The 23014-nt window shown below is 39.0% G+C and overlaps 2 protein-coding genes across 2 annotated transcripts; both read left to right on the forward strand.

Annotated features, from left to right (window-relative positions):
• Window positions 1-8855: 8855 nt before the first annotated feature.
• LOC124286681 (myosin heavy chain, striated muscle-like) lies at window positions 8856-19192 on the forward strand. The gene is made up of 28 exons (XM_046723088.1): window positions 8856-9053; window positions 9894-10037; window positions 10335-10491; window positions 10901-10928; window positions 11076-11181; window positions 11295-11387; window positions 11585-11648; window positions 11876-11974; window positions 12215-12318; window positions 12462-12863; window positions 13155-13325; window positions 13520-13823; window positions 13976-14049; window positions 14208-14295; window positions 14402-14519; window positions 14690-14947; window positions 15063-15528; window positions 15677-15886; window positions 16054-16199; window positions 16335-16425; window positions 16589-16645; window positions 16868-16954; window positions 17152-17318; window positions 17656-17734; window positions 17847-18092; window positions 18563-18759; window positions 18892-18985; window positions 19178-19192. The coding sequence occupies exons 1-28, from the start codon at window positions 8856-8858 to the stop codon at window positions 19190-19192; spliced, it is 4263 nt and encodes a 1420-aa protein (XP_046579044.1).
• Window positions 19193-19418: 226 nt separating this feature from the next.
• LOC124286732 (myosin-7-like) lies at window positions 19419-20588 on the forward strand. The gene is made up of 2 exons (XM_046723158.1): window positions 19419-19556; window positions 20340-20588. Exons 1-2 carry the CDS (start codon window positions 19440-19442, stop codon window positions 20490-20492), a joined length of 270 nt encoding a protein of 89 aa, XP_046579114.1. The 5' UTR covers window positions 19419-19439; the 3' UTR covers window positions 20493-20588.
• The last annotated feature ends 2426 nt before the right edge of the window (window positions 20589-23014 follow it).

The following is a 23014-nucleotide window of genomic DNA, read 5'->3' on the forward strand; positions in this document are numbered from 1 at the left end:
ACACAGACTCATTTTGACAGACTATATGTCCCAGGAAATGTTTTCACCCTTGACTTAAGACGCACTTTGATGTGTTGTAAGTGGAAACACATTTTCGAACATTCTACATGCACGGGCAAACATATTACATGCATCGTATGCTAGGAAGACTCGGGAATGTGCAGTAAGGCTATCTGCGACTATGACTTGTGTTTACCTCTATGGTGTTTGCGTTTATTTTCTTTTTCACAGTGTAATATTATCAAACATAGCAACTCTCTCTGTTCTGGTAAAATGTCTTTTAGGACGAATGCATACAAATTAGAACGCTAAAAGAAGTAAGTAGAGTTAGTCACAGTCTTTGGGGTGACTACATTGTGTATTTGCTTGCAGTGTTCACATAACACATGCTGCCCAGGTCAAAACAGCCCCCGAATAAAGCTTAAAAGCGAAAAGTCATTCGCAAAGAACACGTTAAAGGAATGCATGTCTACCGTGGACTGTGTATATAGTAACTGTCGCACAGGCCCATGGATGACTCACTGCAAATTCAGCAATTACATATTCCTTAAAACCTAAAATTACAACGTTACAACGTTGTTGGTTTTCACATTTTTCTGTTCCATTTTTCTGAAGGGTGAAATGACTCTACATCAATATGGAATAGATCTTGTAGTAAGGAATACGACGTACAAAAGTGTATTGTTCTGCTGAGTGGTAACCACAGCAACCTGCGCCTGGATCTGCTAATCCGTTAAGTGTCAGCACGCACGTGTTTTCACAGATTCTCAGAATTCTCTGCCGCATTTCTACTGCCAAAATTGATAAACGCGCCGCAAAACCTCCTCTCTTACCCTCGTACGCTATCGTGGTATTGACACACACTCGTTCCCTCAGACATTATAGTGCTAAACATTTTTCCAGATAATCTCGGTAAATGTATTTTTGTTGGCAATAATATTATCTGTCCAAGGGCATATTCATATGCATCCAAATGATAAAGCCACTGCAGCTTTGCTAACCAGTAACCTTGTACAGTTACGCATGGTATCATATTACTCTAAGAAAACACATAAATCTGTTTCCGTGTGTTTAGGGTGAGGTCGTTGAAAACTGCAGTGTAGGTTATAATACGGTAAAAACTGTCGACTTAGAAGTAGCTGATGGGTTATCTTATGTCCAGGGACACCTAGTAAATGTTTATTCGTGAAGTCAATAATTAAATTTCCTGTCGTTTCCCGAGATCAAATTAGTATCCAAGTATCCGATTGTGGGTGTGAAGTTTGGTTTTGATGGACACGCCGAATCACGGGTATTTATGCCCATGTTCGCTCTTACATTTACTACTGAACGTAAAGCTTATTACAAATATATCGGAATTTTCCCAGACACAGATATATTCACTCTGTCTACGTGTGTACTCGCAAGAATCACCTATCAGGCATCGAAAGTACACAAATGAAGGTAGAAAGCAGTGTTATTGATGGTACGAGAATTTTCCACTGATAGTGTCATACTTACTCTCTGCGCCCGTGGGTGTAGCCTCCATTAACGTTTGCCCTGTTTGAACTTTATTTGCTAAAGCGACTGTAGAATGAAAAGCGAGTTGTGCGGGATGCTCGTTTAGTACATATGAACCGAGTTGTTTAGCGATTGCGTTTACTCGGTGATGGTTTTCGGAGTTAAATGTGTATGCAAATGAAGGTAATCAAATTAATCAAATTTTCATACAATGAATATGGATAGGGAAAGTGTTTGACGAAGATCTGACAAGTTCTTTATGAACAGATGTTGTCTTGTTTCTGGGCAATTAGACGGGGAGCATGTCCGATAATGTTCTAATCTACAAACGTAGTTTTTTTTAATACGAAGCAGGTTATTTCAAGTCATTGCACTGGTATAATACAGCTAATCTGTATCTATCACTGTCATCAGTGGAACATTAAATGTCATGTCAATGTCTCCTCTCCACCATAATAAATAACTGTGGCGATATGCGCATGGCTGCACAGTAATTATCACACGCCCCCCTTGATGTGAGCGTGTGGCGCTACAAGAACCGGTAAGTGATACCCGGGCACATATGCTCGGTATGTAGAGATTCACGACTCGTATCATGGCACCCTGCCAGGACAGAAGTACAGTCTTGAGTAACATTCGGAATGCCTGCTGTTACTCGTATTTGACGTTTTTAAGAACGTTGCCACCAAAGAGACATTATGTGCATCAAACACACGTGTATGCGAATTCAATAAAGTCGTAGAAATGATAATATGCAGCAATTGACCAGATGTTTATGCAGGAAACATTACTACATGTAGTACATTGATTTATAACAAATATAAATAATCGAATTAATGGGATTTAGGATTAGAGAAATGTCGATAGCAGTTCTGTTCACTTTCGTATTTGACTCATGAATGCCTATTACTGACAGTCTTTGCTCTGAGTATAAATATAGAGAGTTTCCTATATGAACATTCAAAGTGTCTTTAAGCTGGCCATTAACAAAACGGACAAAAGAGAGTGAGTGAGTTTGGTTTTAGGCCGCTTTTAGCAATATTCCAGCAACAGGACGACGGGGCACCAGATATGGGATTCACACGTTGTACCCATATGGGGAATCGAACCCGGGTCTTCGGGGTGACGATCGAACGCTTTAACCACTAGGCTACCACACCGCCCTAAAATAATAGACTGCATCAAACCATGTTCATCATGCCACGTTGGACGGATTGTGTGGACGGATTGTGTGGACGGATTGTGGGCGGAGTGTGGACGGATTGTGTGGACGGATTGTGTGGACGGCTTGTGTGGACGGCATTTGCATGTGTACTCTAAGTGACATATGTATATACAATGAAACAGACAGGCTATACTACACATACAGCACATGTCACATGTATACTCTGTGCAATACATTTACTCTGTCTGTGCCACCCATAGCTACATACATGTATATTCTATGCCACATGTATATTCTATATGCCACCTATATATCCTTAGCGACATCCAATTCTTTGTAATTTACACACTCAATACACAGATACATTCAATGTCAGATGAATAATCAATAGGATATATACTCTATGTCACATATATCATCTATGCCACATGCATGTCCTATGCCACATGTATACTGTATGGCACACGTTAACTCTGTGTCTCTCGTATATTCCTCGTCACGTGTATACTCAACGTCACAATTCACACATATTACACATCTACTCTATGCCACATGCACACAACCCCACCCAGCATTTTCTCTCTGTAAATTGTATCATTTTCTTATATTCCACGTGTACTTTTAACACCATATACATTGTGCACTATTTGTATATTACATGCCACACCCGAGCTCTATGTCATGTGTGCAATTTATGTCAGTTTCCCGCTTCATGAGTCATTCCTCTGAGTTACAGTGCTGATGGCCATACAGCTGTTGTACACCTTGTGTAATGACATAACGTGTGGGGTCGGGACGGTTTTCGGTCATCGGCTGTCATTAGGGTGGGAGCTGTACATGACATGGAATAACCCACTCCCCGTAGACGCCTCTTCTTGTACTCACCATACATCGCCATGCATCTCAAAACTCGCTCCATCTGAGACATGACTTTGACCTGTTGCAGTATTCGCTAGTTAACAGACCACCACTTTTACAGAAATTCAAACATCGTGGTGTTATAATGGTTCAGAGCGCCACTTATACACAAATACACAAGCAAGGAAGTGGAAGCATCATCGAAATATTCATCTTCTCTACTTTTCTACTCTTCAGCTTCGTTTTGCAGAGTAGTCTCCCTTGGACCAAGTGGACAGTCATAGGAAATTTCATCCTCATTATGCAAACTAATGCAAATACCAATATTCGTTGCATAACAATTTACATTGTTTAACGGTAGTTACAGAAATTCGACTTAACCCGTCAGCAGACTTGTAAAGAAAACATAACATAACATTCTTCTAATCGCTCTATTTGTCACCCACACTGAACCCAGTTTGATCATTTGTAATTACAATATTTACTATAGTATAAGTTTTACTGCAAATTGTGCAAATAGCATTTGCAACTAATAGGGAAGGGCTGATTTTCAGTGAACCATTCACATATTTTTCACATAACTTTCACCACTTTTTTAATATATATTTGTATTTGAATAGTATAATTAATATACAGTCGTATTGTCAACTGTGACACTTGCATTGAGACACTATCTTTATGCAAGCGATGCCCTTTTGTTGTACCCCCCATACAACATCCTTTTTCAAAGTTGCATTTCGATAATTTAAGATATTTATACAATAACTACAACACATGTACCAGGTAGATACATCCGCTATAAAACGTCTAACGGGGACTTGTCTGGTAATCTACATGTATGCCACATGTACACTTCACTGTTACGACAGAATAACACTGGTGTCACATATCAACACGACAGCGTATGGGTATTTCAACTCTCTCCAAACTCTCCAGACATAACTACCACAAGCAGCATGAGTTCACCTGTTTACACACGCCAACCAATGTTATCCTTTACGCCTGTAGTCAGCAATAGTCATTACACAGTAGCGAGCTCCGCGTTACGTCACCTCTTATGACAAGATACCGAGACTGTACTTACACCATACGTACATCACTGATGGGTGGTAGCCAGGGTCGTTATAGCCGTATATCCATAACATTGTACAGGGATCGTTTTCAGGGAGAGGGTATTACTGGGAATGTATCTTGTTTGAAATTGTATTACTGAGATAGTCCTTCGCTTTGACAGTTCAAGTGTATGCTGTTTGACTAAGGCCGTTTCTGTGTTGTGGCAAGTCAAGTTGACATTGTATTAATAATAAGCGCACCCTTATTTGATAGTCCTGGCATGAAGTATGCCTTCCATACTATTCATTTCTATCTTTTAATAATCATCGGATAAACCCACGAAAAGCGGCAGAAAATCCCATAACGACGTTCGCTACGTAGGAGACAGGTATTCGAACTAATGTTCAGTGTAAGACACTTCGTCACCTGACGAAGGGGCAAGGAACAGCACAGAAACGTTGTGTATACAATAAAGAAGAAGTTGACATCCATAACAGTTTGCCTTATACTTAAATACCAACTTCTATATGCCTCTCGAGAACCTTATATTCAGTGGTTAACAGCCAAGGGACATAACCCTTATCACATATAATCAAATAAAGATCCCCAACAAACAAACACCCATCAACCCAAAAGAACATATGCCCAAAGAATTACAAATTATCATCAGACAGTGTAGTAACGAATCTTGATGGTTAACAATTTCTGTATTGTTTGTCACATATCTTCCTTATCGTCATGTGATTCCATCTTCTAAAAGCCTCTCAAAGACTTGATTTCGAGTAGTGGAGGCATCGGGTTAACCCTGTAAATATATCTACGTTACAGCGTAGACAACAAAAATGATCTAAACATGTTGAACTTTGGCGGAAGCTCGCTGCTTCACCGACCCTTTTCAGCAACCATAATCTACACTACACAGCATATTCCAATGGTAGTTTCAAAACACTTGCACGAATAACTTTGAACGAATTTTAATAGTACTGTATTGTACTTAGAGGATACCTTGAGTTCATAAATACACATGCTTTTAAGCCACGAGTCCATCACTTCTGAGAGGCACATATGTGTTAAACTATTATACATGTCAGATAGAGTAAGTGGGCTACAAGAGCAACTGAATATTCATGATGACTGCTGTTCAACATTTAAGTTAGACGTCAACCTTTCAAAAACAAAAATAATTATTTTTCGTATGGGTGGAAATCCTAAACAATGTGAAAAATGGTATTATCGTAATGAAATTGTAGAATTTGTTTAAGAAAAGAAGTACCTTGGACTATTGATTACTCCATCATTACATTTAACAAGAGAAGTATCACATTTGGCGTTAAACGGGGAAAGGGCATCTAATTAATATGTGTTTTCAAATTAGTTTGGACATATCGAACATTTTTCAAAATATTTGAAAAAGAAATTCAACCCATCCTTCGTTATGGATGCGAAATACGGGGACATGAAAAAAAAAGTGGTAGAAAGTGTCCAGTTCTCGCATGTAAACAATATCTGGGTTCAGGCATTATCAAACCCAATGTAATGGCTTTAGGGAAATGTGGATGATACTCATTGTTAATAGATAGTTTCGATAAGTGCATTAAATACTGGCTCTACATTACTACATTACTGATGATCACGAAACACCATGACTGTCAAGGAAGAACACACAGTTCAGAAGCACTAAGTTTGCAAAATGCCATTTTCTCAATTTCAGACAATGATCCTATTTCAGTAATGCTGCTTCACAACGTACTGTGTTTCCAACATTATATGCACCAAGTGTTCTTGTGGCGATATACTTATTGAATACAGTGTCAGTGACTGGACCCGTCGCGACTATTGACACTACTCTGTCACGTACTGGGGCGTCGCGTCTTCTTTCCATCCTGAGTACTTTATGATGCCCCCTTAATGCCATAACAGTGGTGTGTATTTCAAACATCACATTATAGTGGTCGCTTAATCAATTCAAGGATATTAGTTGATATAATGATTACATGGTATCTGCCGACGTAATGTTAACGTGTGCCAGTGGATTGGCTCCAGTGTTATGGTGGAAATGATGGTTTTGTAACATTCATCCCTATTACAATATACTGATCCCTGAATTCGACTACTATCTACTGAAAATGTTAGGCCCAACTGATGCAACATCACTAAACATTTACACCATAAACACAGAGGAAAGTTTTCTTATTATGCCATGTTAGAACGGCGATAGACTAACTGTGTTTTCAATATGGACGTTTCAAATTTACGATGGCTTTTTCTCCCAGCGACACAGCAGTAGCATGCGACTGATAATAGTAGGGTAACCCTAGTGAGTAAGTGGTTCCCGATATTTTAGAAACCTGTACATATCTATACTATTCACGCCTGATCAAATTCCAAAAATGTAAATTCAACTATACCTGATATAAATGAAAGTTTGTTGTGGCGACGTTTTCTTTAATTTTTCTCCCCGTCAACTTAACTGTTGCGACTGTTTTTCTCCACTCATTTTCTAAATGTATACGCTTCCATAAACACTGGTAAAACATGTAGAATGTAATTTGCATTGCATTTTCAACATGCATGGATAAATACGTAGTCAGTGTTTTCATTTTATAATAAAGTCAGTGGGCACAGCGATGAGTTGGTTAAAACAGCTGATGGAATGTTTTAAACTGTAAATCTTGTTTAAGAAATATGTCTTAATATTAAGTCTTAAAGTCTTCATTCAGTATTGGAGGCCTCGTGGCCCAGATTACAAGCTGTGTTGAAATACAAATTTCTGTGTGGAATTGCTTACTGCTTACAAGTTATTTTTGATAAGTACATTGAGGAACACATGTAGAAATAGTTATATTGTACAAGAAATGATAATGCAATGTATATAACATATGAAATCATGTTACTGCAAAATATGGGAATCATTTGGCATAAAGCTTTCTTTTCAAATACAATGCGAGTCCCTTTAAAATATCAACATTTGTTGAAGACATAAGTTGTTGTAGTTTTTCCCAGGAAGGATAGTGATGAAAATATTTTGGAATGAATTTATTTCTGCTAATATTACAATAATACTAGTCTAGAAGTGAATAATATACAAAGGTATTTATATTGACATCTGCATACATCTGTGGAACCATTTTTCAACCGTTTTAAGATAACCACCACTGCGAAAAACAATGATTTTTTACTTATCTAAATTTACTTCCATGCCCCATTTATCACAGAAAGATTCCAAAACATTTAATATAACACATTTCAAAGTTTAGTTCACTTACCCGTCTTAGTTGTGATATGGCAACACAAATCATTGACTGCTTAGAAGTTTCAGAAGATTGTCCGGCATGACTTGTTCTTGGCCTTATCGATCGTTCTTCCACATCTACATCATCAGTGAACGAAGTAATGCACACGAAGAAGCACAGTATACTGACACTAAACGGAAATACATACAAGCAGTCACACCAATACACTGGTGGATGAATACCGTCCAAAACATATTTGTGATATATTTTTTACAATTACACTGCTCAAACAATAACGTTTTTATTCTCACTAATGATAGGTTCTAAATACACATATCCTTGTTAATTATGTTTTTGAACGAATAATAATTAGGAAAATGATACATAATACTGAGATTGTTCGAGGGTGAATAGCTTGAATGAATACTCATCAACAGACAGACGAAATATCGAACGAATTCGCTGAGATGAAAAGTCATGGCTACAATGAACATACGTATATCTTGCAAAACAGACTACACAAAACGAGTTTCTCAGCATGAGTCGGAAACCTTTCTGTGTCCAATGCTGTTGGGCTCTGCGTGATACCTTTTTCGGTAAGAGGTTATGTCAGTGGTCTGGCATTGGAACTGGACCTATCGCGTGCCAGCTTACATAATATATTGATCAAGACTAGGGTATATAGACGGGTAGAGTCTGTGAGGAAAACAGAACGGCCCTGATCGTAAGTGTTGCAGTTCTCCTGTTGTGTGGAGTCAATATGATATATCTAGCTTAACCTTTTACTTGTGTTTTTTGTTAAATCATTTTATCTTCCTCTGATTACGAAGATGACCCACATTACCGATTTATTGCCTATGTCATTCTGATGCTTATAAGGTTAGTGTCTCTAAGGAGAATTCAAGAATGTGTTTAATAAGTGTACATGTTGCACAAATGTCACATCTGAAAATGAATATTTATTTTTTTGAATTACTTATTCAGTTGCAGAGCTATTCGACAGTCATTTTTCTTACTTTCGACGTATCTTCGTCTGTATCGTCGATATGGCCTCCTACGACCCCGCCGACCCTGAGATGCAGTATCTTGCTGTGGACCGCAAGAAGCTGCTGAAGGAGCAGAACCAGTCCTTCGATGCCAAGAAATCTTGCTGGGCGCCCGACGAGGAGCAAGGCTTCATTTCCGCAGAAATACAGAGCACATCAGGGGACGATGTAACAGTTCTCCTAATTGACTCCAAGCAGGTTAGAAATACATTTCAGGAATTATTTTATGTCATTTAAACCGAATCATCAGGTCACATAATAAAGCAAACCCACACGCATAAAGAGGGAGTCATAGCTTTGCAATTACAGTCAAACCCAGTTAAGTCGAACTCGTCGGGACCAAGGAAAAGGTTCGACTTATCCGAGTGTGCGACACATACGTCAGCATAGAAATGACCAAGTACCAACACGTCCAAAGTGCTTACATCATAGGCTATACATACGAACAATAAATATTTGCAAGAAACGTTTACTGCACTACTGATCATTAAATTGGAATATATAATCTACGTGACAACAGCATGCCCATTGTTTGTTTAGAGATTTTCCTGTCGGTCTGTGATGAACGTGTCACTGGTAACAAGTTAATTAAGGTTAATTGTGTCAATAATGAATCAAGTGTGATGACAATATGTGTATAGATGTGTAGCTAAACATGCCACTTGATTGTTGAATCTGTGAATCCGCACCTTCGATCTTTTGGTAGCACGTTTATGAGCATAATTTTTTACTGCGCGAATGAAGTTTTCAGTTGCAAGAACCTTCTTTGACAGTTCAAGACAAAAGGGTAAATTTGTACTTATTAGAGCATTTGGGTACCCTCAAATGAGTTCGACACAACCGGGAATTCAACACATCTAGTAGAGACATCAGGGTAAAAATAATGGGGTCGAGAACTCATATCAATCGAGTTCGAGACTTTGGGGTTCGACTGTATTTATTTCTTATTCATACAGTTACAACTTCTTGCAAGAGGTTATTACTGTGGAATATGTAATGGCAAAGAGGTATTAAATACAGGATGCTTTTTCTTTTCAGACGAAGACGTTCAAGAAGGATGACATCCAGTCGATGAATCCTCCCAAATTCGAGAAGATCGAGGACATTGCTAACATGACCTTTCTCAACGAGGCCAGCGTTTTGCATAACCTCAGAGCTAGATACACATCTGGTCTGATCTATGTGAGTTAACACATTGTCATGAAGTAAAGACAATTATTCAATAGGTGTGCTTGTATTCAGTGAGGGCAGTACCTTTATTACATTTAACTTCGTCATCAATGAAATCTATAAATAAATGAATTTTTAATGTAGTGTCCAAAGCTATATTTGGAAAATCACATTAAATAAATTTCATTTTTCTTAATAAATACATCAACCATCAATTGGAATATCTGAATAAATTAACAAAGAATGAATATGAGACAGTTGTATCCCTCAGACAAGTATGACCCTAATATATATCCCGCATTATGACAGACCTATTCGGGCCTGTTCTGTATCGCCATCAACCCCTACCGCCGTCTCCCCATCTACACCCCGTCCATCGTGGCCAAGTACAGAGGCAAGAGGAAGACCGAGATGCCTCCTCACTTGTTCTCCATCTCTGACAACGCCTACCAGTTCATGGTTCAGGGTAAGTAGCACAGCAAACTAACGTGCACATTACTTTTCGAATATGTAAAATTACGTTTCAATTGTTCACATATTAGTGGGTGAATAATTTGGGCATTTCAGTCATATAAAGGCGCTCCATAATCTTGGTAAGTGAAAAGAAGGCCCGTAATGACCACAGCTCTATTTGTAACATTTGGGCCTCCTTTCACAAAGCATTAAGGTGATCCTAAGTCACTAAGGTAACCTTAGTGCACTGTTAAAGAATGGGAGTTAAGGGAATACCATTGTAACATAGTTTAAATCTACCACTCAAAGTTATTACGAATTCCTGCTCACAGGCAACTGGGACACTCATGTCCTACTAGAAAATGTTGCTTGGAATGAATTATACAGTCAACCATGTTTCCATATTATCCTTTTCATTTCAGATCGTGAAAACCAGTCTATGCTGATTACGTAAGTATAAACTATAGAATTAGTTGAGGTTGCCAATAAATTCAAATTAGGGACAAGAAAACATATTATGGCCTAATGCAACAGATGTCCGCAAGTGTTTTTTGATACTTACTTTCAGTGTCGAATCGTGTATTTTGTTTTATTAAGTGGCGAGTCTGGCGCCGGGAAGACTGAGAACACCAAGAAAGTCATCGCCTACTTCGCCTTTGTTGCCGCCGCTTCGAAGGGAGAAGGGGAACAAGAGGACAAGAAGGTGAGAAATCAAGATCTTCTTATTTTATTATAACTACTGACAGGGAAGCCTTTCTGATGGTGAAGTGGCAGTAAAACAAATGTTATTCCTAATCTTTTTTCTTCTGATTCCAGGGCTCCCTCGAGGATCAGATCGTGCAGGCTAACCCTGTTCTTGAGGCCTACGGTAACGCCAAGACATCCCGTAACAACAACTCCTCCAGATTCGTAAGTTGCCGAATATTCCAAAAATGAGTTTTCATTAACAACGTAATGTAAATCCATACATATTTTCTTTCTTTGTAAGATTTTGTGAAGCTTTTAGTTTTAACACGTTTGTTCGGTATGTGTAATACGTTGGACACATAGGATAGACACAATTCCTTTCTATCTTTTCTATTTAAGTATATTTTCTTCCATTCAAGGGTAAATTTGTCCGAATTCATTTTGCCTCCTCTGGGAAAATTGCTGGTGCTGACATTGAAACTTGTAAGTAATAGAACGCTTTCTAACATAAATACTTTATTGATTTAAAGCTGATAATATGCAAAATATGAATTCGAAATATTTAAATGGTAAATGTCGATCTGAGTATACAGAAAACACTTTTAAACTTATTTGTGATATGTGGACATAACATAGACGTACATAAATGCATATATGTAGCACCTCTGATAAAAATGAATACTGAATACGTCTGTGTCTTTAAACAACAGACTTATTGGAAAAGTCCCGTGTCACCTACCAACAGTCTGTGGAGAGAAACTACCACATCTTCTACCAGATGTTGTGTGGAGCTTTGCCATCAGTTACAGGTAAAAAGTAGTGTTACATGTTGATTCCCAAGTTGAAAGTTAAACGTTAACTGGGAATGTATAGTAATTCTATCCTTTAAAGAGGCGAGTCTAGATAAGCGGACAGAACTCTTTGAGTGATATTTATATTTAATAGAAATGATAACTTAAACTATTTATTATTACCTTAGAGACTTGTGCAAATCTAAGTATCAGGTTACCTCAGTTGTTTTTACACGTGAATATTTTATTTTGTTCCAGAAACGATTCTAGCCAAACCTGACGCTGGGTTGTTCACCTTCATTAACCAGGGAGTCCTTACTGTCAATGGAATAGACGATGTGGAAGAAATGAAGATGACTGATGTAAGATATAATTATATTTTGAATGAGCTTCTTACCACGATACATATCAAGACTATCGTTGATTATTCTAAACTCATATCAGTATTTCATACACGCCTTAACCTGAACTGAAAAAACCCGTTTGAATTTGTTTCTAATTCCAGGCTGCCTTTGATGTTTTGGGATTCACCGCTGAGGAGAAAACCAGCGCCTACAAGTGCACTGGCTCTATCCTCCACATGGGTGAGATGCAGTTTAAGCAGAAGGGAGAACAGGCTGAATCTGAAGGAACTGCTGAAGCTGAGAAGGTTGCTCTTTTGTTGGGTGTCAACTGCGGTGACTTCCTGAAGGCTCTGTGTAAACCCAAGATCAAGGTGGCCATGGATTATGTCACCCAAGGACGAACCAAGAATCAGGTTCTCTACTCTATCGGTGCTTTGGCCAAGTCCCTCTATGATCGTGTGTTCAACTGGCTGGTGAAGAGAGTCAACCACTCCCTGGACACCAAGAAACCGAGGCAGTTCTTCATTGGTGTTCTGGATATTGCTGGCTTCGAGATCTTTGATGTAAGCAAAACATGTATCTGTATTAATATATCCACTAGAAAATGACCAAGATGATATATCATAATATAAGATTACAGACATTATTCTTGTCATCCCATCCATAGTGAGTGTGAGTGAGTGAGTTTAGTTTTACGCTGCACTCCAATCCCGTTAGTCAGTTCTTACGACAAACATGGGCTACTGAAGGTCAGTTATAATCCGGATCTCCACGGGTCATCCCGTCCATAAATGGCCGACACATATTTCTATTACGGTATCAGCTGTTAAATTTCTGTGCAAACTTTATTCCAGTTCAACAGCTTCGAACAGCTGTGTATCAACTACACCAACGAGCGACTGCAGCAGTTCTTCAACCACCACATGTTTGTGTTGGAGCAGGAAGAATACAAGAAGGAAGGCATCCAGTGGGAGTTCATCGACTTTGGCATGGACTTGCAGGCCTGCATTGAGCTCATTGAGAAGGTAGACATTGGCACTGTCGAAGTATTAGTATGAATAGATTTGTTACCTTTCACATACATCCACTCGAAATATTCGGATGTATCAAACCTATTTGTCAATATGTTAATTTCGTCAAAATCACTTTAAAACCCTCACCTAAACTGTTCATCCAAGTATGTTAGTTTGATCGTTAATTATGTGTTACCTATTTGTAGCCTCTTGGCATCCTGTCCATCTTGGAGGAAGAGTGCATGTTCCCCAAAGCATCAGACAAGACCTTCAAGGACAAACTAACTCAGAACCACATGGGCAAATCTCCTAACTTCCTGAAGCCCAGCAAATCTATGAAGGGTGGTGCACATGGTGACTTCGCCCTGAAGCATTACGCTGGTACAGTTCCCTACAACATTGGAGGCTGGCTGGAGAAGAACAAGGACCCTGTCAACGAGACCATTGTGGATCTCCTGAAACAGTCTAAAGAACCACTCGTCCAGCTGCTGTTCTCCCCACCAGCAGGAGGTTTGTTAAATCACATAATTGAAGAAATATGTCTATAGAATAGTTTTTATGAAATAATATTTTGAAAAAAAGGATTTTGTGGAAATTGCATGATATATCATAACAAAAGAGTTTTATGATCACTGTTAAACATATAAAAATGAATGTTTCAGAATCTGCTGAAGCCAGTGGTGGAAAGAAGAAGAAGAAGAGCTCTGCCTTCCAGACAATATCTGCTACACACAGGGTATGATGTTAAGAAGACCATTAATCTAAAATATGTTATACATTAAAATGCTGATTGGGATAAACCACAGTAGTGACTTTTGATATAACCCCTTGAAGATATGAGTGATATAATATGCAGATTTATCATAATTCATCACCATTTTTTGTTTCTACTAGGAATCTCTCAACAAACTGATGAAGAACCTCTATTCAACACATCCTCATTTCGTGCGGTGTATCATCCCCAACGAAACCAAGACACCAGGTATGGGGAGAGGTTTTACGGCTTTTGCGTTCTTTTCTCAGCATTTAGATATGATAATTGACTACCTGCTCACGAAGGTACATTAACTCATAGACATCTATTGTAGGTCTGATTGATGCTGGCCTTGTGCTCCACCAGCTTCAGTGTAACGGTGTACTTGAGGGTATCCGTATCTGCAGAAAGGGATTTCCGAGCAGAATCATCTACTCCGAATTCAAACAGAGGTATATATGTAATGCTAAACTATTTGGATTAATGTAATTTCAACTGAAAGTAGTAAAACACTTTGTTGTCTTTGAAACCATCTGAATACATTGATGAAATACCAAATACAATTACTGTTCAAACGCGGTTGTAGAGATGCTGAAGTTTCTTTACTTCTTTTCTTCTTCAGATACTCCATACTGGCTCCCAATGCGATCCCAGAAGGATTTGTTGAGGCCAAGGTAGTTTCTGGCAAGATTCTGGAGGCTCTGGAGTTGGGTCAGGATGAATACCGTCTTGGAAACACAAAGGTGTTCTTCAAAGCAGGTGTTCTTGGTTACCTGGAAGAAATCCGTGATGAACGTCTGTCAGTTATTGTGGCTTTGTTCCAAGCTCACATTCGTGGTTACCTAATGAGGAAATATCTCAAGAATCTTCACGATAAAAGGTAAGTTTTGACAGTGCAGACCTAACAACGATTCTTTCCTCTAAAACTTAATACTTACTGTTTAAACATATTTATACTGGAGTGCAATATTTCAGAGCATTCTTGTCTGTTTCAGGGTTTCCTTGGAACTGATCCAGAAGAACATCCGTAAGTGGCTTGCCATGAGAAACTGGTGCTGGTGGAGATTCTACACCAAGGTCAAGCCCCTCCTCAGTGTTGCTGCTGCTGAGGACGAGATGAAGCAAAAGGAGGAGGCACTTGGCAAAACAAAGGGTGAACTTGAGAAGGTGACACAGAGGTGCAAGGAGCTCGAGGAACAGAGCGTGACCTTAACAGAGGCCAAGAACAACTTGTTCCTACAGGTTCAAACTCAACAGGATACCATCGATGACTGTGAAGAGAGGATAGAGCAGCTGCTGAAGCAAAAGGAAGAAACTGATGTTCAACTAAAGGAACTGAATGAGAGTTTAGTGGAGGAAGAGTCTAAAAATGCAATGCTGACTGAAAAGCAGAAACAGATGGACACTGAAATCTGTGGCCTCAAGACAAACGTCGAGACTCTTGAAGGAACTGTATCAAAGGTATATGTCATTGCTCTTCTAACTAACATTTTCAAAATGTCATTTTGCATTGAAGTATTTTACTGGAAGCAAAATATTAAACATTGTTCAGTACAACGTGTTTTGATATATTTCACTCAGAATATTCATGGACTGCTTTGTTCTACAGTGTCAACATGACATCAAAACGAAGGATGGTCAAATCAGAACACTCAATGACGAAATGGCCCAACTGGATGAAATGGTTGCCAAACTAACAAAGGGCAAGAAAGATGTTGAGGATCACCTTGCCAAGACTAAGACCAGTCTTGAAACGGAGGAGGACAAAAATGCCAATCTCAATAAATTGAGACAGAAACTTGAAGGTGCTATTGTTGAGGTAGGACTTAACTAGTAACTAAAAGCAATCAAGGAATACTTACTGTAGTCTGCTTACCACATCAAAATACGCATTCTAAATTAATACTTTGAAGTTCTATTTGAACTCCAATGATCATAAAATCAACATCTGTGATCGCGAGTTAAATATGTATTTATGATTGGTAGCTCGAAGATATGCTCGACCACGAAAAGAAGGTCCATGCAGAAGTTGAGAAAGTCAAGAGGAAGTTGGAACAGGATCTGAAGGCTTCGAAAGACAACTGTGAAGATCTCGATCGCATTAAGACTGATCTTGAAGAGACTCTTAAGAAGTAAGTAAACAAAGAAGATACACATACGCTCAAAAGGATGATTTTGTTTTCCTGCTACCTTCAAAATGTATTTTAGATAAGTTGCATTTTGTCACTTGTGAAAAGTGTTAAAATCAAATCGTTTGCCTTGTTCAGGAAGGAAAAAGAGATCACTGTTCTTACATCTGAATTTGAGGACTCTGAGACTCGTGGTATCCAACAACAGAAGAAAATCAAAGAGCTTCAGGTAAATAATATAACTTATTTTAGCAACATAACGACCAGTTAACAGTTATCCATGGCATTGTAATTATTCTTATGGTGTGTGAACTTGCAGATACTCTTTTACAGGATTCCTGTGCATATGTGAATTATCATTTTCAATCATTCCCACTTTATGTTCCTACCAGAACTACCTTGAGGAATGCCAAGAACAACTCGAATCTGAACGACAGACAAGATCCAAGGTATGATCAATGGCTGATTGGATTGATAGATTTCAGATATGGGCACCTTGTTCCTGTAGTGAGAGTGGCCTTTATGGTCTTTTATACATGCGTAGGTTTTTCCAAATTATTTACCAAAGAACTCCATTTTGTAAACTGAAACATATCTCGCATGGTCAGTCAGCAGTTTTTATATATTTTATACCTCCGGTTTAAAATGGTATGAATACATTTTAATTTCAGGTGGAAAAGCAGAGAGCCCAGTATGCAAATGAAATGGACGATATGGCCCAGCTCATCGAAGAAAATAATTGCACAATTGCTTCACAGGTAAAAATGCGTTAATATTCTTGATATTGAAGATGTAGCGTTTTGTCTTCTTTCTTTCCAAACTCAAACTCAACATACAACGACATACAGCGAACTTTACTTCTAAAATCTAATGATGGTAAAAGCGAGAATAAATGACTCACTTCATACATACTTAACTGATAAAGATGTTTAATATAATAAACATATTTCGACAGTCGGACGTTATCAAGAAGCGTGAGACGGAAATTCAAAAGCTGAAGCACGACATGGAAGAGGCATCATCCCAGCATGAGTCTCAGGTGGCCAACTTCCGCAAGAAGCAGAAGGATGCCATGACTGAGATGAATGATCAGATGGAACAACTTCAGAAGGTCAAACAAAGGTAATGTGCCAATTTCAAATAATAATCATATTGATTTGATGTGCGAATAGACAGCCAAAGTAGTAGTCTTGATGACTAGTTAATTGTTGCATATATGTACTTGAATTTCCCGAAAAACAAATAACGATAAATAGGGGGCTCAGCAAAGGGATAGTTATGAACTACATGTACTTGAATGACATTTCGAAGAATACTCGTATTTGCTACTAAAGGCAGACGTATCGCGTTCTACACATCTAGTAATTGTGTTTTCATTTACTATACAAATGACAATTAGGTAGTGAGACAAGAAAATCAATCTTGAGGATAAGATCAGCATTTGGTTATTTCTTTCTAGGTTGGAGAAAGAGAAAACTCAACTGAAGGCTGATGTTGATGAACTGCTGAATGAAGTAGAGCACGCCAAGAAAAACAAGGTATGTTCGTGTAACATAAACACCACAGTAAGAAAATATATAAAATGAAGATTTGTCACATTTAAATCATTATAGCATATATGTATATTATCTTCATAAATCTCTTTGCCAGGGATGTTCGGGTGTGATGTCCAAGCAGATGCATACCCAGATGACCGACCTCAATACCCAGCTCGAGGAAAGTGTCCAGCAGCTCAGTGAAATGCAGATAGAGAAGAACAGACTGATGACGGAGTCTGCTGACCTTACCCGTCAGCTGGAAGAAGCTGAACACAGAATTGGGAAACTTAGCAAGGACAAATCATCTCTCAGTGTTCAGTTGGAAGATATAAGACGTACCTCTGATGACGAACAGAGGGTTAGTTTCTTAACTGAATATATATATGTGTGTTGATTTCAGGTCAGCCGATAATGTGTGAGCTATCTTTACAACTGTGTTTACACCACCTCCCAAAATATCAAATTATGTGAATATTCATGCTTGAGTTTCTGACGTGAGTAAACGTGACTTACAGAAGTAGCTCCAACCAAACCATCGATAAAGCAAACCTTGGAACGTCAGGTGCTACGTGTCTGGAAAGCCTGGTGACATTAGGCTTCTATCTCTCCGGTAAAATTCGTGTATTTGTCATTTCCATCCTAGGTGGACAAGTTTCGTTTTCTTGTGGCAGAGCTGAGTCATCCCTCAGAAGCAACATGAAAATCGCATTTTCATCCGTTTACCTCGGTAATGAAGTGGATGTACGCATATATTTTCTCCGATTAATTTAGCATTGAAACCAAGTGAAGTTGTTTGATAGATTACAATATAATTGTTTGTCTCCTTAGGTGCGTCAGCGACTCCAGACTGAGATGAGGAACATGAACACTGACATGGTCAGCATTAAGGAACAACTAACAGAGGAGCAGGAGGCTCGATCAGCTCTACAGCGCCAGTTGTCCAAGTCTAACCAAGAGATGCTCATGTGGAGGTCTAAATATGAAACTGAGGGTACTGTCAGGGTTGAGGACCTTGAAGAATCTAGGTAAGCATAAAAAGTAAAACAGTTGTGTATATAAAATTTTTTGATAAATCATCAATTTCTGCTTTGTTCTAAACACATGAACTGTATACAACTTGATACAAGGAAATGATTATGATTTTGTTGACTTCACAGACGCCGAGTCCAAGCCAAACTGACTGAAGCTGAGCATGAACTGTCCACTGCCAATGCTAAAGCCAGTTCTCTTGAGATGAGCAAAGCTAAGATGGTAGGCTATGTTGAAGTTACATACCTTACTTTACATTGGTTGTTATGTTGTTTGATGAGTTTGAGTGCCATTAGAATCTGTCTGAAGCAACCCAATTTTGGCAAGAAGTAAGTCTCACTTACATCGTTGATACATGCCATCGCACCGCATTTGCTCTGACAAAAGCTAAATATTCAATCCCTGCACTGTCAGGCCCAGACAATATGAAAACAAACAACAGACAGATTTCTTGGACTTCTTTCAACAATGTCAGCAAAGTTAACGCATCGCCAACTTCATATCAACAAACATACAGTTTGTTATGGGCGGTTTTGTTAAGTATTTCTTGATGCACACACATATTTTAAAAGGAAAGATTATTTATTGCTAGGTGAGAGATCTCGAGGATGAGCTTGAGAAGGAACAAATGCGTCATTGTGAGTGCGTGAAAACCTGCCGTCAATACGAGCGTCGTATGAAGGAGATGACCTACAAAGTTGACGAAGACAAGAAGACCATTGACAAACTGCAAGACATCATTGACAAGCAGAGTGGCCAAATGAAGATGTTCAAGTCCCAGGTGGCAGATGCTGTGAGTATCACATGTCAACTTGAAGCTAGACAATTGAACGATACATTACTGGCAAACAAGGATAAGTTGAGCACCGACCTGACAATTGACCCGTATTAGCATGTATGAGTGCCGCCCACTGGCGCTTGCCATTGTTAGCGAAGGGGCCCCAGGTTGTCCGCGATCAAGCGTAGTGCGTTGAGTGAAGCAAGGCGCAAGATATGTGCAGCTACGCGAGGAATCAATTTCATCGTCATGCAATGCACGTGCACTAGCCTACATCTGCTCTAACTTTCACAAACCAAATGGGTTTGCTCATGGCCGTGCACCGCCTACTTCTCGTAAACGCGTTCTCTGCGCCGGTCCAACTTATCCCTGCTTGCAAGTAGGTACAAATGATTTCCACTATGATGTAAATCATTACTCAATATTCTGATAACTGGTTTGTTTAGTCCAGACATGTCGCCGTAGGGTTGCAAGGGTATTGCTGTTGCATCACACTAACGTTTACATCATATTGGAAAGCGTGGGAGTAGCGGGTGTTTCCAGTAGAGAAGGACACGCTTCCCTCTTTAATGATCAAGAGGTGTCACGACTGATTTTACATGATCAAATCATATGAATTTGCCTTTACGCCTAGTTGGATCTCTCACTGGATACAACCGAGAGTGATCATTTGATCATTTGAATTTCGTTCAATCTACATATATATTTTCTCCACTTTCAATTCTTGGTTTACAAACACGGCATGAATACGTTTTAAAAGTAATTTGCAAGCTTCACTCATTCGTACTTCTTCCACAGGAGGAGATGGCGACTATGAACATGAACAAATACCGAAAAGTGAAAAAGGAGTTGGAGGATGCTGAGACCAGGGCCAGCATGGCTGAAGAAACCATGGCCAATTACAGCAGGAAGACTCGTACCTACACCGTCTACCCCGATACAACATACTAACCACAGGGGTCTGAACGTGGGCAGGAATGGTTCCTGAACGAAGATGTTGATGTGATATCTATGAAACGGTTCTTGTGGTCCTCCAGACCTCGAGAAGATTCGAAGCAAGTTTAATGAATGAGGTGGTGTTTGTCAAAGACACCTTTTCATGGAAGACAGTGAAATATACCTTTCTTGATCCAGTTTGATTATTTGTAACGCACAAAATATATTTATGCTATTTATTACTTCTTATGCAGCTGAACTGACTGTATACCAAATAAATATTTATTGCTTTAATCATGGCCTATGTTGTGTATATTTCATGGTCAATTCTTTCTGCGAGGTGTTCAAAACCTATACAGGCACGTACATCATACTCACCTAAATACGTTACCTCTACGCATAGGTCAAGTCCAGTGACACAGTGTGTCCTTGACATTCTCCACTACAAACCAACACTGACTCCAATACGACCAATTATCACTGTCTGTATATGCGATTTCTCGTGGGGATATTCACACATTACGTATGGGTGTTGTTGAAGGTGCCAGCATATGTGAAGGTATTACACCTGTCGTAATAACGTTCTTATATATTTACTTTGTGTCAAATAAGACAATCAGCTCTATGGCGATCCTCTGTACAAATCGGTACACACACGATGAACATATAATACTGGTACAGGTATCTTGCGAGGTCCGCGGGAAATGGTTGCAATGTCATGCTGGACATGTTACGCTACATCTACGCTGGAATGACGTTATGTTGATGAACATGGTGTATATCACATATATCAGAAATTAACATTGATTTATTATGTCTGATTTTAGCTACCGGTATTTCTGGGAATGTTTGATATGTAATCTTCAGCAAACTGTTTTGTTCTTTGCAATATTATACGCTTTGATTAGACAGAGTTCAGTGTCTGGATCGATATTTGTACATATGGGACTTGGACACAGATTTGTTCTCATGTCTTCAAGTTAAGATAAGGTAACTTACGATCAAAAGCCTTTAAGGAAATTATACGCCATCGGAAGCACTCTGTTCCTTTAACACATAGTCACGGCCTGGTACACACTACATTCCTCCATCATATCATCAATACATGACTGACTTGTACACACTACGTTCCTTCATCATATCGTCAATACATCACAGGCCTGTATAGACAGCGTTCCTTCATCACATCGTCAATACATCACGGGCTTGTATACACTGCGTTCTTTCATCACATCATCAATACATCACGAGCTTGTACACACTGCGTTCTTTCATCACACCAGCAATACATCACTGACTTGTGTACACTACGTTCCTTCATCACATCATCAATACATCACGGACTTGACTACACTACATTCCTTCATCAAATCATCAATACATCACTGGCTTCTATACACTACGTTCCTTCATCACATCAAGAGCTTGTACTCACTGCGTTCTTTCATCACACCAGCAATACATCACTGACTTATGTACACTACGTTCCTTCATCACATCATCAATGCATCACGGGCTTCTATACACAGCGTTCTTTCATCACATCATCAATACATCACGAGCTTGTACACACTGCGTTCTTTCATCACACCAGCAATACATCACTGACTTGTGTACACTACGTTCCTTCATCACATCATCAATACATCACGGACTTGACTACACTACATTCCTTCATCACATCATCAATACATCACTGGCTTCTATACACTACGTTCCTTCATCACATCATCAATACATCACTGACTTGTATCCACTGCGTTCTTTCATCACATCAGCAATACATCACGGACTTGACTACACTACGTTCCTTCATCACATCATCAATACATCACTGACTTGTACACACTACGGTCTTTCATCACATTGTCAATGCATCACGGGCTTGTATACACTGCGTTCCTTCATCACACCGCCAATACATCACTGACTTGTTTACACTACGGTCTTTCATCATATCGTCAATATATCACTGACTTGTACACACTATATATATATAGCTACGTTCTTTCATCACATCGTCAATACATCACTGACTTGTATACACAACGTTCTTTCATCACATCGTCAATACATCACTGACTTGTACACACTACGGTCTTTCATCACATCGTCAATACATCACTGACTTGTATACACTAGCGTTCCTTCATCACATCGTCAATACATCACTGACTTGTATACACTACGTTCCTTCATCACATCGTCAATACATCACTGACTTGTATACACTACGTTCCTTCATCACATCGTCAATACATCACTGGCTTGTATACACTACGTTCCTTCATCACATCGTCAATACATCACTGACTTGTATACACTACGTTCCTTCATCACATCGTCAATACATCACTGGCTTGTATACACTACGTTCCTTCATCACATCGTCAATACATCACTGGCTTGTATACACTACGTTCCTTCATCACATCATCAATACATCACGGACTTGTATACACTACGTTCCTTCATCACATCATCAATACATCACTGGCTTGTATACACTACGTTCCTTCATCACATCATCAATACAT

Source organism: Haliotis rubra, unplaced genomic scaffold (assembly GCF_003918875.1).
Source record: "Haliotis rubra isolate DU_JTF1 unplaced genomic scaffold, ASM391887v1 Scf39, whole genome shotgun sequence".
Taxonomy (NCBI): domain Eukaryota; kingdom Metazoa; phylum Mollusca; class Gastropoda; order Lepetellida; family Haliotidae; genus Haliotis; species Haliotis rubra.

Coding starts and splice junctions, on each gene's coding strand:
- LOC124286681 (XM_046723088.1), top strand. CDS start 8,856: ATGGCCTCCTACGACCCCGCCGACCCTGAGATGCAGTATCTTGCTGTG. Junction 12,319..12,461: donor AAGAAATGAAGATGACTGAT/GTAAGATATAAT, acceptor TTCTAATTCCAG/GCTGCCTTTGATGTTTTGGG. Junction 13,326..13,519: donor GCATTGAGCTCATTGAGAAG/GTAGACATTGGC, acceptor ACCTATTTGTAG/CCTCTTGGCATCCTGTCCAT.
- LOC124286732 (XM_046723158.1), top strand. CDS start 19,440: ATGAAGGAGATGACCTACAAAGTTGACGAAGACAAGAAGACCATTGAC. Junction 19,557..20,339: donor AGTCCCAGGTGGCAGATGCT/GTGAGTATCACA, acceptor CTTCTTCCACAG/GAGGAGATGGCGACTATGAA.